The sequence below is a fragment of the Lepisma saccharinum genome, chromosome 20 (genome assembly GCF_977018435.1).
Source record: "Lepisma saccharinum chromosome 20, izLepSacc3.1, whole genome shotgun sequence".
NCBI lineage: Eukaryota > Metazoa > Arthropoda > Insecta > Zygentoma > Lepismatidae > Lepisma > Lepisma saccharinum.
In genome coordinates, this window is record NC_139248.1 from 67,125,829 (window position 1) to 67,138,519 (window position 12,691).

Below are 12,691 nucleotides of genomic sequence, written 5' to 3' on the forward strand. Positions count from 1 at the left end.
CGAATGCCGGCGAAAAAAATCAAATATTCACCACCAGGTGGAAATGTGGCGCTAGAATTAAACTTCTTACTCAGAGCCCTGTGGAGCCAGTTCTAAGCAACAGATTGCGGCGAAACTTGGGATAAAGGCTGTGGGGAGCATGGGGAAGCGACTGCTGACAAAAACAAATAGTTCAAATTTTCACCACCAGGTGGAAATGTGGCGCCTGGAATTAATTTTCTTACTCAGAACCCTCTGTACTCCGTTCGAAGCAACGGAATGCGGTGAAACTTGGTACAGAGGGTATGGATACTATGGGGAAGGGAATGCTGGCAAATTAAAAATAGTTCAAATTTTCACCACCAGGCGGAAATGTGGCGCTGAAATGTGGTACACAGGGAACATCATCTCGGGAAACGCTTCGATCGCGTTGTCTTACGCTTCCAAAGGGTCATTCACGCATTGACGGTTGTACTGACAAACTCAAAATAAAAGTCTTGGATGTCCGACTTTCGGCTGTTATTTCAGCCCCAAATTTCCACCTGGTGTTGAAAACTTGAACTAATTTTCATCAGCATTCGCTTCCTCATGGTATCCATAGCCCCTATACCAAGTTTACTTCAATATGTTGCTTAGAACAGTCTCCAGAGGGCTCTAAGTAAGAAAATTAATTCTAGGTGCCACATTTCCACCTGGTGGTGAAAACGTGAACTATTTTTTTTTAATTCGTCAGCATTCGCTTCCCCATGGGTTCCAGAGGGCTCTGAGTAGGAGAACTTTAATTATGGCCATGTGTAAAGTCACGGACACTTCTGGGTTGTAACAATCTCATTAGTTTTCAATGGAATTATTACAACCCAGAAGTGTCCATGACTGTACAATCAGAATAAGCAATCACATAATTTTCTAACTACACAACAGACGAGGTAATGAGCAATACAAAAGCTTCAAGCCTTGATAAACCTCTCAGAAGTTCGATTACCACAGGTGGCATAACCTCTTTACACAGATCGCAAGAACGCATGTGAACCTGCTGCCAAGTACAGGGTGATTCAAAACTCGGGCACCATAAGACAACTCCTTTATTAGTGCAGATAGCGAGAAATGGAAAGAGGGGAAAGTTGTTGGAAATATGTGTTTTTTAACCTAATGTACTTGAATTTTCAATGTAGCATGCACCTTTGAGGCTGTATACTGGTACGAGCACTTTGAGAACGGAAAAGCGGCAGTGTTGCCACATGCTTCGTCCTTAAATGGGGTATTTATGTTTTTAGCATGTATTCACAATCCTCAAGAACGAGTTCTTAGATGCGCATATTTAAGAATTTGAACAAACTAAGAAACCGAGTAACTTGTAATACGCACCACACAATTAACAACAAACATTGAAAAATAAGATAGACAAAATTCTTACAGTGCCAGACTGACTGAGCCGATAACGATACCCAACGATACATCCAAAACTTTCATTTCGAGTTCGTCAGTACAGCCGTCAATGCGTGAACGACCCTTTGGAAGCGTAAGACAACGCGATCGAAGCGTTTGCCGGGATGTTGTTCGCTGTGTACCACATTTCAGCGCCACATTTCCGCCTGGTGGTGAAAATTTGAACTATTTTTTTTTATTTCGCCAGCATTCGCTTCCCCATGCTCTCCATGCCCTCTGTAACAAGTTTCACCCCATTCCGTTACTTCGAACGGGCTCCAGAGGGGTCTGAGTATGAAAATTAATTTCAGGCGCCACATTTCCACCTGGTGGTGAAAATTTGAACTATTTGTTTTTGTCCGCATTCGCTTTCGCATGGTCTCCACAGCCTCTCTACCAAGTTTCACCGCAATCTGTTGCTTAGAACTGGCTCCAGAGGGTTCTGAGAAAGAAACTGTGGTATCATAATATGGGTATAACATCTATCCACGTAAACGAATTTTGCATCACTTCCAGGATAGACTCTGCGAAAATGTCACATGGAACTTTTATGGACCCGGATAAGTATGGACCGGTATCAGTAAACGAAATCTAACCAATATTTTCCAATGCAATATTTCTGATAGGGTACACTAATTTTCGTAGTTGTAATAAACAAAATACACACAACAGGCGGTTAAATGGTGTTACATATTGCAATGTAAATTGTGTAGCCCTAAGCTAATATTACAAGTTTCCTAATTTGCTGTACCTTCCCTTTGAAAAGTCAAGATTTCTGTTGTGAAAATTAGCTAACACCAAAATTGGATTTGTATTAAGTTACAGCTTACAAAAGTAAGAAATAAAGACCATTGAACTCACGTAGCTGGTGGTGTTGTGGCACTTGTGAGATCCTTTGAGGTCTGCAATCTCAGGCGACGGGTGTTTCTCGGGGCTCTTGTCACACTGGTTCACTTCGAGTTCCGACACGTCCACGTCAAGACTGAGGAATCCCACCACTCTGCAAGAGAGGAACAAGGTTTCAACACGACGATGCGACGCCACACAACTGGATGCTATTTTAAAGAAGAATTTCCAGAAGGGAAATGCACTTTCTTATGCCCGTTAGGTAAGGAATACGAGTTCAGTAGAAAGTAAAATGTGTTTTGTATTGTGACATTATAGTTGAAAACAGAACATCAGGATTCTATTCCAATTAAGGATTTTAATTTGATACATTTTAAGTGAATGTTGATGTTGTCAATGATAGTTTGGTTGTCAAAATCAATACACTCAAAGCCTATCGTCGCGGTTAGCACAGTGGGTTCGAATTCCGGCCTGGGCATTGGTGTTCTTTGAGAGTTTCCCTTTATCAAAATATCAATCATCCTCATCGTCGCGATTAACCAAAAGCGGAAGAAAAACAAAGTTAAACCCATACAGCACGCAAATATCCCAAATACATCCATTGGATACCTCTTGGATATTGAGGTCGAAAGGTCTGGATATCCAATAGATATCCATTGGACGTCCTCTGGATATTCATTTGTCAGCATACGTGATATCCAGGGGATATCCACAAATGGATATGTTTTGGACATTTCCGGATCACTTTTGGACATCAAGTGTTACGTTTTCTGGACATTATATGCTTTGATCTAGACATATTTTATACGAATTTTGGATATTGTATGGATACGAAAAGTACATTATTTAGACTACATTTGGATATTATCTGGACATTATATGGAACACGAGCCACACAAGAACGTCAAGGAATATTTTAAATTTGAGGAAAGAAACTTACATTACAGCAATTTCAACAATTATTTTCTTTTGAATACACTTGATAATTTTGGAAAGATGCTTCCCAAATTACTGACTGCTTATATGAAATCTTACTCTTCATTTCGATGCCAAAAATTATACTTTATTAAATGAACTGACTCATTAGTGTTATGATAGTCCAATTCCAATAATTACTCAATTACGATAATTAATAGGGAATAGAAGCGTAATTTTGGAATCACAGTTTCTCTGAAAGCTACGAAGGTACTGAGGCTACACACAACCCTCATATTTCAATCCTCGGGTAGCAATCTCAGTTACAATGCTGGGTGTAATTCTTGGCTTGTTTTCTGTTCATGGTTGCAATTAGCTTCTTCACCCCGGAAAATGTTTCAAAGAACTCAACTAAAATTCGTGCAGGTTTAACATCACGCTATCGGCTGATGGCTTACCAGGGCGGCTACTCACCGGGAATTCCTTGAATTCCGGGAATTCCTTGAATTCCGGGAATTCCTTGAATTCCGAGAATTCCTTGAATTCCGGGAATTAATCGTGCATTTTTCTCCGTAGACGTGAAAAACTGCAGCTAATCCAAATCCTATTGAATTTATACATACGTCTTAATGCCCTGAGGCAAGTGTTTCAAAGTATACCTTTTATATTTAATGAAGAAAGAATAGAAAATAAAGTTGCGTGGAAAATAAGAACAATATTCTCTCAATCAGTTTACTTTGTTAGTGTCCTTTGCAGAACAATTTAACTGGCAGACAGGATATTATTGCAAGAAACGATATCTGGAAGTTCATTACTCAAATTTGTGTTTGAAATTCTTATACAATTAACAATTCTTCGTAGATTAGTATATCCCGTAGCATTTTTGACTTGGCTTTGTAGGTGTGTTTCGAGTCTGAGTATGTGAATGATAATTGTAAACTTCGTACATAAAACTGAATATAAGTAAGTATATAAGTATATAATCGCACAGATCCTCTATATGTTCATATATTTCTGTCTTTGTGTATGATGATCGGCGGTATTATTTATTTACTAGCTGATTACCCGGCTAACTATGGATTCCATTCGCAACACAGCCTGAATGTTAGACAACCCGAGAAACACTATCGTTGTGCGGATTGCATAGAGTCACGGATGTCTGTTTATGCGTAATTTAATATCGGTGGTTCTCTATTATTTTTACATGTCACCCCTTCCCACCCCACCCATAGGGGTGCCATGGGTGTTTTACCCCTACAATATTTCTTTCCAGGATGCAAGTCATACGTGTATCAAGTTTGGTTGAAATCGTTCCAGGCGTTCGAGAGTTATGGCGGAACAAACGCACACTCATATATACACACATACATCCATTTTTATATATGCGTGTAAAGAAGATTTGGATTGGATTGATTTGTTGCTTTAAGTCCACTTTATACACAGTAAGGCTAATCGGGACTGGACCTACAGTCTAAAGAGGGATCCGAACCACTATGTGCCTCCACCGGGAATCAAACCCGGGACCCCTTGATTACAAGGCGACGACGCTACCACTGCGCCATCGGGGAGGCCGCGTATAGAGAAGAGATTTATGACTTGGTTTGCATTGCGAAGTTAAGGCTATAATGCCTTCTCTTCCACTTAACCATTAATTATAATGGTCAATTGTTTTTTAAGTCAATTGTATACAATGAAATAAAGTGATAAAAGAAAAATAAAGTAATTGATTGATTGATTGGATTGCTTTATTTTACTTCGCTTCCTGTGCCACTTTTGACTAATTTGCGAAGATGAGTATGAGTGAGGATATGATGAAATTGATGAATGAACACTCACAAACACCCATGCCCTGGCCAGGATTCGAACCCGGGACCCCTGGCGTCGTAGCCACTCTGTGACGGGGGCCGGCAAAAATAAAGTAATAAATGTAAAATTAAAATAAAATGAAAGCAATACAGTTTGCATACGATGAGTCAAGCCGTGGTTTAACCTTGAATTACAGTGGTCATTATTTTTATACTCACACAATGAAAATTATACGTAAGGTTGAAATGAAAAAGAAAAACATCTGATTGTACCGTACCCTTGGAAAGTTCGCCTTGAAAACCGGGAATTATATTTGAATTTTATCAGGTACTGGAGTGGCCCCTGCCCACAAAGAAATAAATGTATCTTATTAACGCCTTATTTAAATGAGAAATATACTCTGTCCCAGCTAACTGTGGAGCAGGCAAACGAAAATAAGTCTTTGCGCAAGTAGTGACGCGAGACGGCTCCACCAATGAACGCGTATGAGGAACGGAATCGCGTGGAGTGGAGGAAAGCGACTGCAGTTACCAGCCTTCCCATCCGTGCATTCTGCTTCGCTCTGGCCAATATATTTCCCTCGCTTCTCTGACGCTATGCGCAGCTTTGCTCCACAGTTAGCTGGGACAGGGTATAGTGTCTCTTGGAGATCACGGCAGCAAAATGGAGTAGGTACTTACATCATCATCTCCAGCTTGTTTTTTTTTCGCACTTTGAAAGGCAAAAAAAGTCAACTGAAGGTATTTGGAAGGCGCTTGTGTATCCAAACAATTATTTCTAATCATAAATGTTCATCATTTCCTTCCTACACACACGCTACCGTGGCGACAGACGCAGCAAAGTGTGCCTTCAGATCTGTTCCAGGAGTCTGTGCAGCAACGCCGCACATAACGGCAAGGAAGGGGAGAAATATAATGGGTGGAGCAAAGCAGTGCGCGCTGCTACAGCCGCAGCCGCGTTTTCTCCTCCATGCTGCCAATTCTCCTCTCACGCGTTCATTGGTCGAGCCCTCTCGAGTCACTACTTGCGCAGAGGACTTGTTTCCGTTCGCTTGCTCCAGAGATTCCGGGGTCAGATTATAGTCGGTTGTCTCCAGCACGACAATGCCCGTCCCCACACAAGCCCACAACGTTACGGTACTCACCCTCTCTTGTTGAGGCGGCTCAGGGGTGGAATCCGGACGCTGTACGAGAGGAGCCACCTCCTCCCTTCGCAGTTGTAGTACGGGAAGGTCCACCAGCCCCTGTAGGGCGTGTCGGCAGGGCTGGTCATGAAGCGGGGCGCCAGGGCATCGGAGATGGAGTAAGCGCCCTCGTACCACGGGAAGCGGTCGGGCCTCTCGCCCTGGCGGGGGACGTCAGGGGGCAGCACCGGCTCCTGCGCCGGCGAAAGAACGAGCGGCCGTCGGCGAGCCTCCGAGCCTATCACGGAGCCTGTGGTCTCGTTCACGGTGATGACTCGCACTTCGACTATGTGGCTGTCGGAGTTAAGAAGGCTCATGACCATCGCAACGATGAGAGCTGAAAGACAAAAGATCGCATTTAGACCAACTGGAACTTTGTAACACTACTCAGAATTGACAAATGAATACTCCATTGCTTACATACATACAGGGTGATTCAGTACACACAGAACCCAAAACGTCAATTGACACATGTTGAGTTGGATTGGGTTGGTGTTTCAAGCCCACTTTATACACAGTAAGGCTAATCGGCACTAGGCCTACAGTGGGATCCGAACCCAGAACCCCTTGATTGCATAGGCGGAGTTCTGGAGGGGCCAGGGGGACCTGTCCCCCACAACTTAAAAAAGACTAATGAAATAGCACATGATTAAGTTCAGTTACTACATTTTTTATTATGAAGCCATACCGCAAATCTTGACGTTTGGCATGATGGCATGTGCGGTAGACGATTTGATTGATGTGTACAGTTTGAAGAAAGAAAAACGTAAAATGACTGTGTTGAGTCAACAGTTACTGCTGAGGCATCAAAAGAACTTTTCAATTTAAATTTTCTAAAATTTCTGAAGCTTACTATTGTACCGTAACTTTTTAAAAGTAATACGAGTATTGTATCAATAAAAAATTAATGAAATGCAATAATCGTACTGTTTTGCTTCTTTTAAAGCTGACAACCAATATACTAATTAATGTTTGTTTACTTAAGCAAGGAAATTTAACATTTTCAAATCTAGAAGACCTAAAAATCAGTGTTTTTAAGTTGTTTTTTAAATTTCCGGGGGAAGGCCTCCGGACCCCTTATAAACTAGGAGATATTCAATAACTCTCAGGTACATCATATGCTTTTTACAGGGTCTGCCCCCCAAAGCAAAAGCTCAAACTCCGCCCATGCTTGATTGCATGGCGACGAAGCTACCACTGTGCCATCGGTGAGTCTGACACATGTTGACTTGAATAACACATTAACGTGCATAAACTGCAAATGATGCACTTTTTGTTGTGTCAAAATACACACAGGAATGCATAAAAGCGTACTTTTATCAGCTGGTGTTCCGTGTGATGTACTATAAATGCATAAATTGGGAAGATCATACAAGATCATTTCAAGGATAACAACATTTCACTTTCCTTGCATCAATTGATACAGTTAAGTGTGTAATTTTGTTATCTTTAAAATGATCTTGTCTGATCTTCCCAATTTATGCATTTTTAGTGCATCACACGGAACACCAGCTGATAAAAGTATCATTTTATGAATATCTGTGTGTATTTTGACACACCAAGAAGTGCATCAATTGCAGCTTATGCACGTTAATGTGTCATTGAAGTCAACATGTGTCAATTGACGTTTTGGGTTCTGTGTGTTGATTGATTTGGTGTTTTAAGTCCTCTTTATGCACAGTATGGCTAATCGGGACTGGACGTACAGCCCGAACCACTATGTGCCTCCAAGGATTCTGTGTGTAAAAGCGTGCAAAAGAAAATAAGCGATTCATCATTAAACATTTGGCGATAGGCGACCTATATACTCTGTCTCGGGAATCTGTGGAGCAAGCCCGCACATAACGGTAGAGAAGGGGAGAAAGTGAGTGCGCGGAGCAAAGCAGTGAGCGCCTCTGCAAACAGACGTTAGCCGCAGCTGCGAGGTCGAACCTCCTCGAGTTACTACTTGCGCAGAGTACTCTTTTTCATTCGCTTGCTCCAGAGATTCCTGGAACAGAATATATCCGTCACGTCATATGAAGACAACGCCTTTCAACAACGAAATCAACATGGCACCTGAAACTTCAAATTCAGTCCAAATTTTTTTTTTAAAAAATTTAATTGTTCTTTCATTAATAACTGAGAAACTAAGGATTTTCGGCCATATGTTTACATGAACTTTTTTTCTTATTTTGGTTTGAGGAACCAGCCCTCAAAGTTTGTAAAAGTATTTTTGGAACACCCTGTATATTTGACATTTTCTGTGTGTGACTTTGAATAAAAAAAAAGCATGACGTCGTGTTTCTTCCTTCATCTGTATGGAAATTTCCATTATATTTTGTTTTAAATAACGAGCACTGTATATGTTTACTAATTCTTGTATGTTTTCTGTTTCTGTATATTTAAATTAGAATAATAAACAGCCTTAATTTCTTTCATTGTTGCTACATTTTTAAAATCTGCTGCGATATGGTAGAGTCAGTCACATAGTTATTCTTGCTGTTATCATTAATTGATTGATTTGCTTAATTTATCTTCGCTTTTGTGCCAATTTTGGCTAATTGCAAAAATGGGGATGAGGTATGACGAAATTGGTGAATGGACACTCACAAACATCCATGCCCAGGCCGGGATTCGAACTCGAGAACTCTGGCAGCGTAGTGAGTTATGCTAACCACTCGGCCACGGGGGCCGGCTCTGGTGCTACCAGTTGAGCCTTCTTTAGGAAGGCCAGTCTGGCCCAAGAATTAATTACTTTTGTTTAATTTTGCATTAATTAAAAATTAAATGTTTTAAGATCATAGTATTTGAAAATGTGTGGCTTTATCTTGAATTCATGTTGCTGCTCCCCCAATATGGCGCCTAAAGTAGTTTTAGTTTTTTCTATCCCTGATTAAAAGTAATGCATCATAGCGTGAGTCAGAACACTGGAACTATCTTCAGAGGAGTCGTGGAAATAAATACTTCACCCATAAACCTACTAGGCTCTATGGGGGAAGTATTGTTTTTCACGACTGTACAAAAGGATGACATTTGGGTACCCTCCGATTAAAGTCACACCTTAGACCCATTTGCTTCATGTTAGCTTACGTACAAGGTCAACGAAGTTAGTTATTACGGCATGTTTTTATACTGCGTATGTTGATGCACCTGTAGATTCAATTGCATCTTCTGCAAATATGCTGTATAAGGAAACAAACTGCCGGAGTACTAAGTGAGGCGAGTGTACAGTCATGGAAAAAAGTTCTTCCCCATAAGGCTTTAATAGGAGCAAGTAATGCAGGAGGGTAGGCAACACATATTGCACCCTTCGATGATCGGGTGATTTTGCCTGTCTTAACACCGAGAAATGTGTTCCACGCGAAGGTCAACATGACAGGAAAGCAAAGAGGGTCACGTGACTATTGGTTACGTGGAGTGTTGTGCTTCTCCACGTCCCCAGTTCTTGATCCACATTGCAGAAAAGGTAGAGCTGCATGCAATATATCAAAATAGGTTGTTTTCAACTACACGCTTAATTATGATTTTCCCAATTGTAAATCTATCAGACGTGTCTCCCGATTTAGTCGGGACAGTATTTTACTTTGAATTCCTGTTTGTCATAGGCGTAACTTGACGGGAGCAGAAAGGGCATTTGTAACCCCCCCCCCCAAAAAATCAGGTTTCTTAAAGCTGCTAAAACAGGAATTAAATACTATGATTTGACGCGTCCAAAAAAAGTATTATATTGAAAGATTTTTCCCAAATACGTAGATAGAAATTTAATACTTTGAAAGTGTCTCAGATTTGTTTATTGTCACAACTTAGTGTGGCACAGGTCTACTACAAAAGTGGAATTTCGTAACAGAAATATGAACCCACTCCTTTTATTTCGTAGCCGATTTCATCTTGAAACTGAAATTAAGAATATTAGTTAATAATGTCATTGGTAAACAATAAAAAAATGTGTTAGACCCAATTCTTTAATACCTTATCATAATCTTTATCGCAAGTTGAAATTTTGTTGTAAGTCCACTGTATGCAAAAAAAAAAAAAAAAAAAAGGTAAAGTTCTCACCTGTGCTTGGCGCTACGCCATGAAGGCGTATAGGGGGTGTGGGAGTAACGCCCCACACTTTCTTGATTCGTTCGTGAGTGGGGGTGATGTGATCAGCATCACGCCGCCCCACACTTTCTTGATTCGTTCGTGAGTGGGGGTGATGTGATCAGCATCACGCCCGACCGCCTTTACCACCAGGGTTTCCCCCAGGTACCCATGTCATTCGACGCTGGGTGGGCGCTGGGGCCGCTTCCAACGTTAGAAAAGTTCCCGGGCTTGAACCGGCCGGGAATCGAACCCGGGACCTATAGCATGGTAGTCAGACGCGTTACCGACTGAGTCACCGGCACAGATAGACTAATCTGAAGTGCATACAGTTTAAAGTGGGATCCGAACCACTATGTGCGATCACCTGGTATCGTACCCCAGACCCCTTGATTACAAGGCCTTACCACTACGCCATCAGTGAGGCGCACACAATCTTTGTATTTTGACCTTTTTAAACCTATATGTATCATATAAGAGGTTGTTTAACGTTGCTATGCCTCTATGGATTATATTTAGCCAGTATTCGAGCACATAGCGTCAGGTTTCATAGAATATAAGCTTCTCTTCCATGTTTATGGTTTCCTGTCTGCAGTAGAAAAACTGGCAGGTTCCCATAGCTTTTCTTTCAATAGTCTTCCAATGGTTGCATATCATATCACTCAAATTTGATTCATTCGTTTCGAACACAATCCCCGATGGCGCAGTGGGATCGTGGGCGCCTTGTAATTAAGGGATCCCGGGTTCGATACTCGGTGGATGAACATAGTGGTTCGGATCCCCCTTTAAATTATAGGTCCGTGGACTTAAGACACCAAATCAAGCAACTAACACAATCCCGTTATTGTCCAGATTATCGAATCCAGAACCTTCGTCGCGAATAACATAAGCAGGAAGACAACGTGAAATAACCGAACAGAAACAGAACCTAAAACCTACATCGGATAGATTGGATTAAGTCGACGATACAGCACGGGTTCTGAAATGAAAAAGAATACGAAAGTTGAAGGACCTCGATACGCACCCACTTTTCCTCCACTCAATGGGGAAGATATCCTTCTAGCTGAGAAGCCTTTACGTAGGAGTGCCCTGAGGGAACTTCAAGGCCACGACGATAAAGTGCAATGACGGGACCAAAACATACGGCAGATAGCTGTGTTCCTCCTTATTTCGTACGCCATTGATAACTGGAACACGTGACCTCGTCTTTGGTAGAGCAGAAGCCTGCTTGCTTGCCACCACCCTTTAGTTCAGTGGCCTTCGCCCGTAGTCAGCAAGAGTGAATGACTCACCATATACTTGTCTGTGAGGCTACACAAGAATAGATATTTCGTTAGTGGCTGTAAGTATTGTTTCATCTGCAGTTATATCAGTTACCATTTCAATAGTTTCCTTCCTGATGGTTACGTTAGTGATAAACATGTAAATTAGTTCTCGAGAGTGAACGTTTTATCTATTTGAACGGGGGATTTTTATACAGCCTGCATGTATTATTTTTTCCTGAAACAAGAAGAAATTCGAAGACGCAAAAAGAGTTGTATAAGAGTAGTTAACAAAAGGAAAAAAGAAGAAAACGAAAATGTAAATGCTGAAATAAATTATGGTAGAGATCGAGTGAATAACATTTTGTCATGGGGCCTCCTCGATGGCGTAGTGATAACGTCGTCGCCTTGTAATCAGTGGATCCCGGGTTTGATACACGGTGGATGCACATAGTGGTTAGTATCCCACTTTAAACTGAAGGTCGAGTCCAGATTAGCATATCTGTGCACCAAACCAAAACTAAGAAAGAAATTGTCACAGTGTAAGAAAATTTCATGTTCAACCAGATACGAAACACAAGGGAATAATATATTGCAGTTTGGAGTTCACATCTGTAGCATCTAACCAGCACAATTATGAATCGCAACATATCGTATCAGATCCATTTTTATTATACATGTATGATAATATAAGAGAAGTAGAGGAAAGAGAAAACCAAGCGAAACACGGACGCCTTCTCCAGAATTTCAAATCTCGTTACATAAGGTTCTGGGTTGGAGTCCCGAACAGGCATGACTTTCTTGTTCTTGCCCTTTTATCTGCTTCATTTCATCATAATTCATCGTTATGGTTTACCTGCAGGGGAAGAATACTGGCAATAATTGCCAATACAAAGCCAATGACAAACAGAACAACTCGATTACGGAGGTGCCAAGAAGAAACGAGACTTGACAGTTTCTTCGTCTCTCGGTTTGTCGAATTGAAAATTGCTCTCCCGTTCTCGGTCTCGATTAGTTAAATATAGAAATCGAAAATGTATGTGAATGAATATACATGTATTTTATATATTCCGGTTTTGTAGGAGATTTCGTGAGAGATGAAGTAAGTACTCTTCCATCGTATTTATTTTTATAATTTTTATTCCCTGTTCGATGATCGCGACGATAAGGACGAGTGACCATTACATGAAATTGATGACGAAATAGTCAA

The 12,691-nt window shown here is 41.1% G+C and overlaps 1 protein-coding gene across 1 annotated transcript in view; it reads right to left on the minus strand.

Moving 5' to 3' along the window:
- LOC146003312 (putative G-protein coupled receptor CG31760) overlaps positions 1 to 12,691 on the minus strand; it is an 822,492-nt gene that overhangs the window by 83,065 nt on the left and 726,736 nt on the right. The window contains exons 5-6 of the mRNA XM_083141570.1: positions 6,116 to 6,491; positions 2,266 to 2,404 (exon numbers count right to left, since the gene is read on the minus strand). Coding sequence (XP_082997696.1) covers positions 2,266 to 2,404; positions 6,116 to 6,491 — 515 coding nt within the window. The remainder of the gene's footprint in view (positions 1 to 2,265; positions 2,405 to 6,115; positions 6,492 to 12,691) is intronic.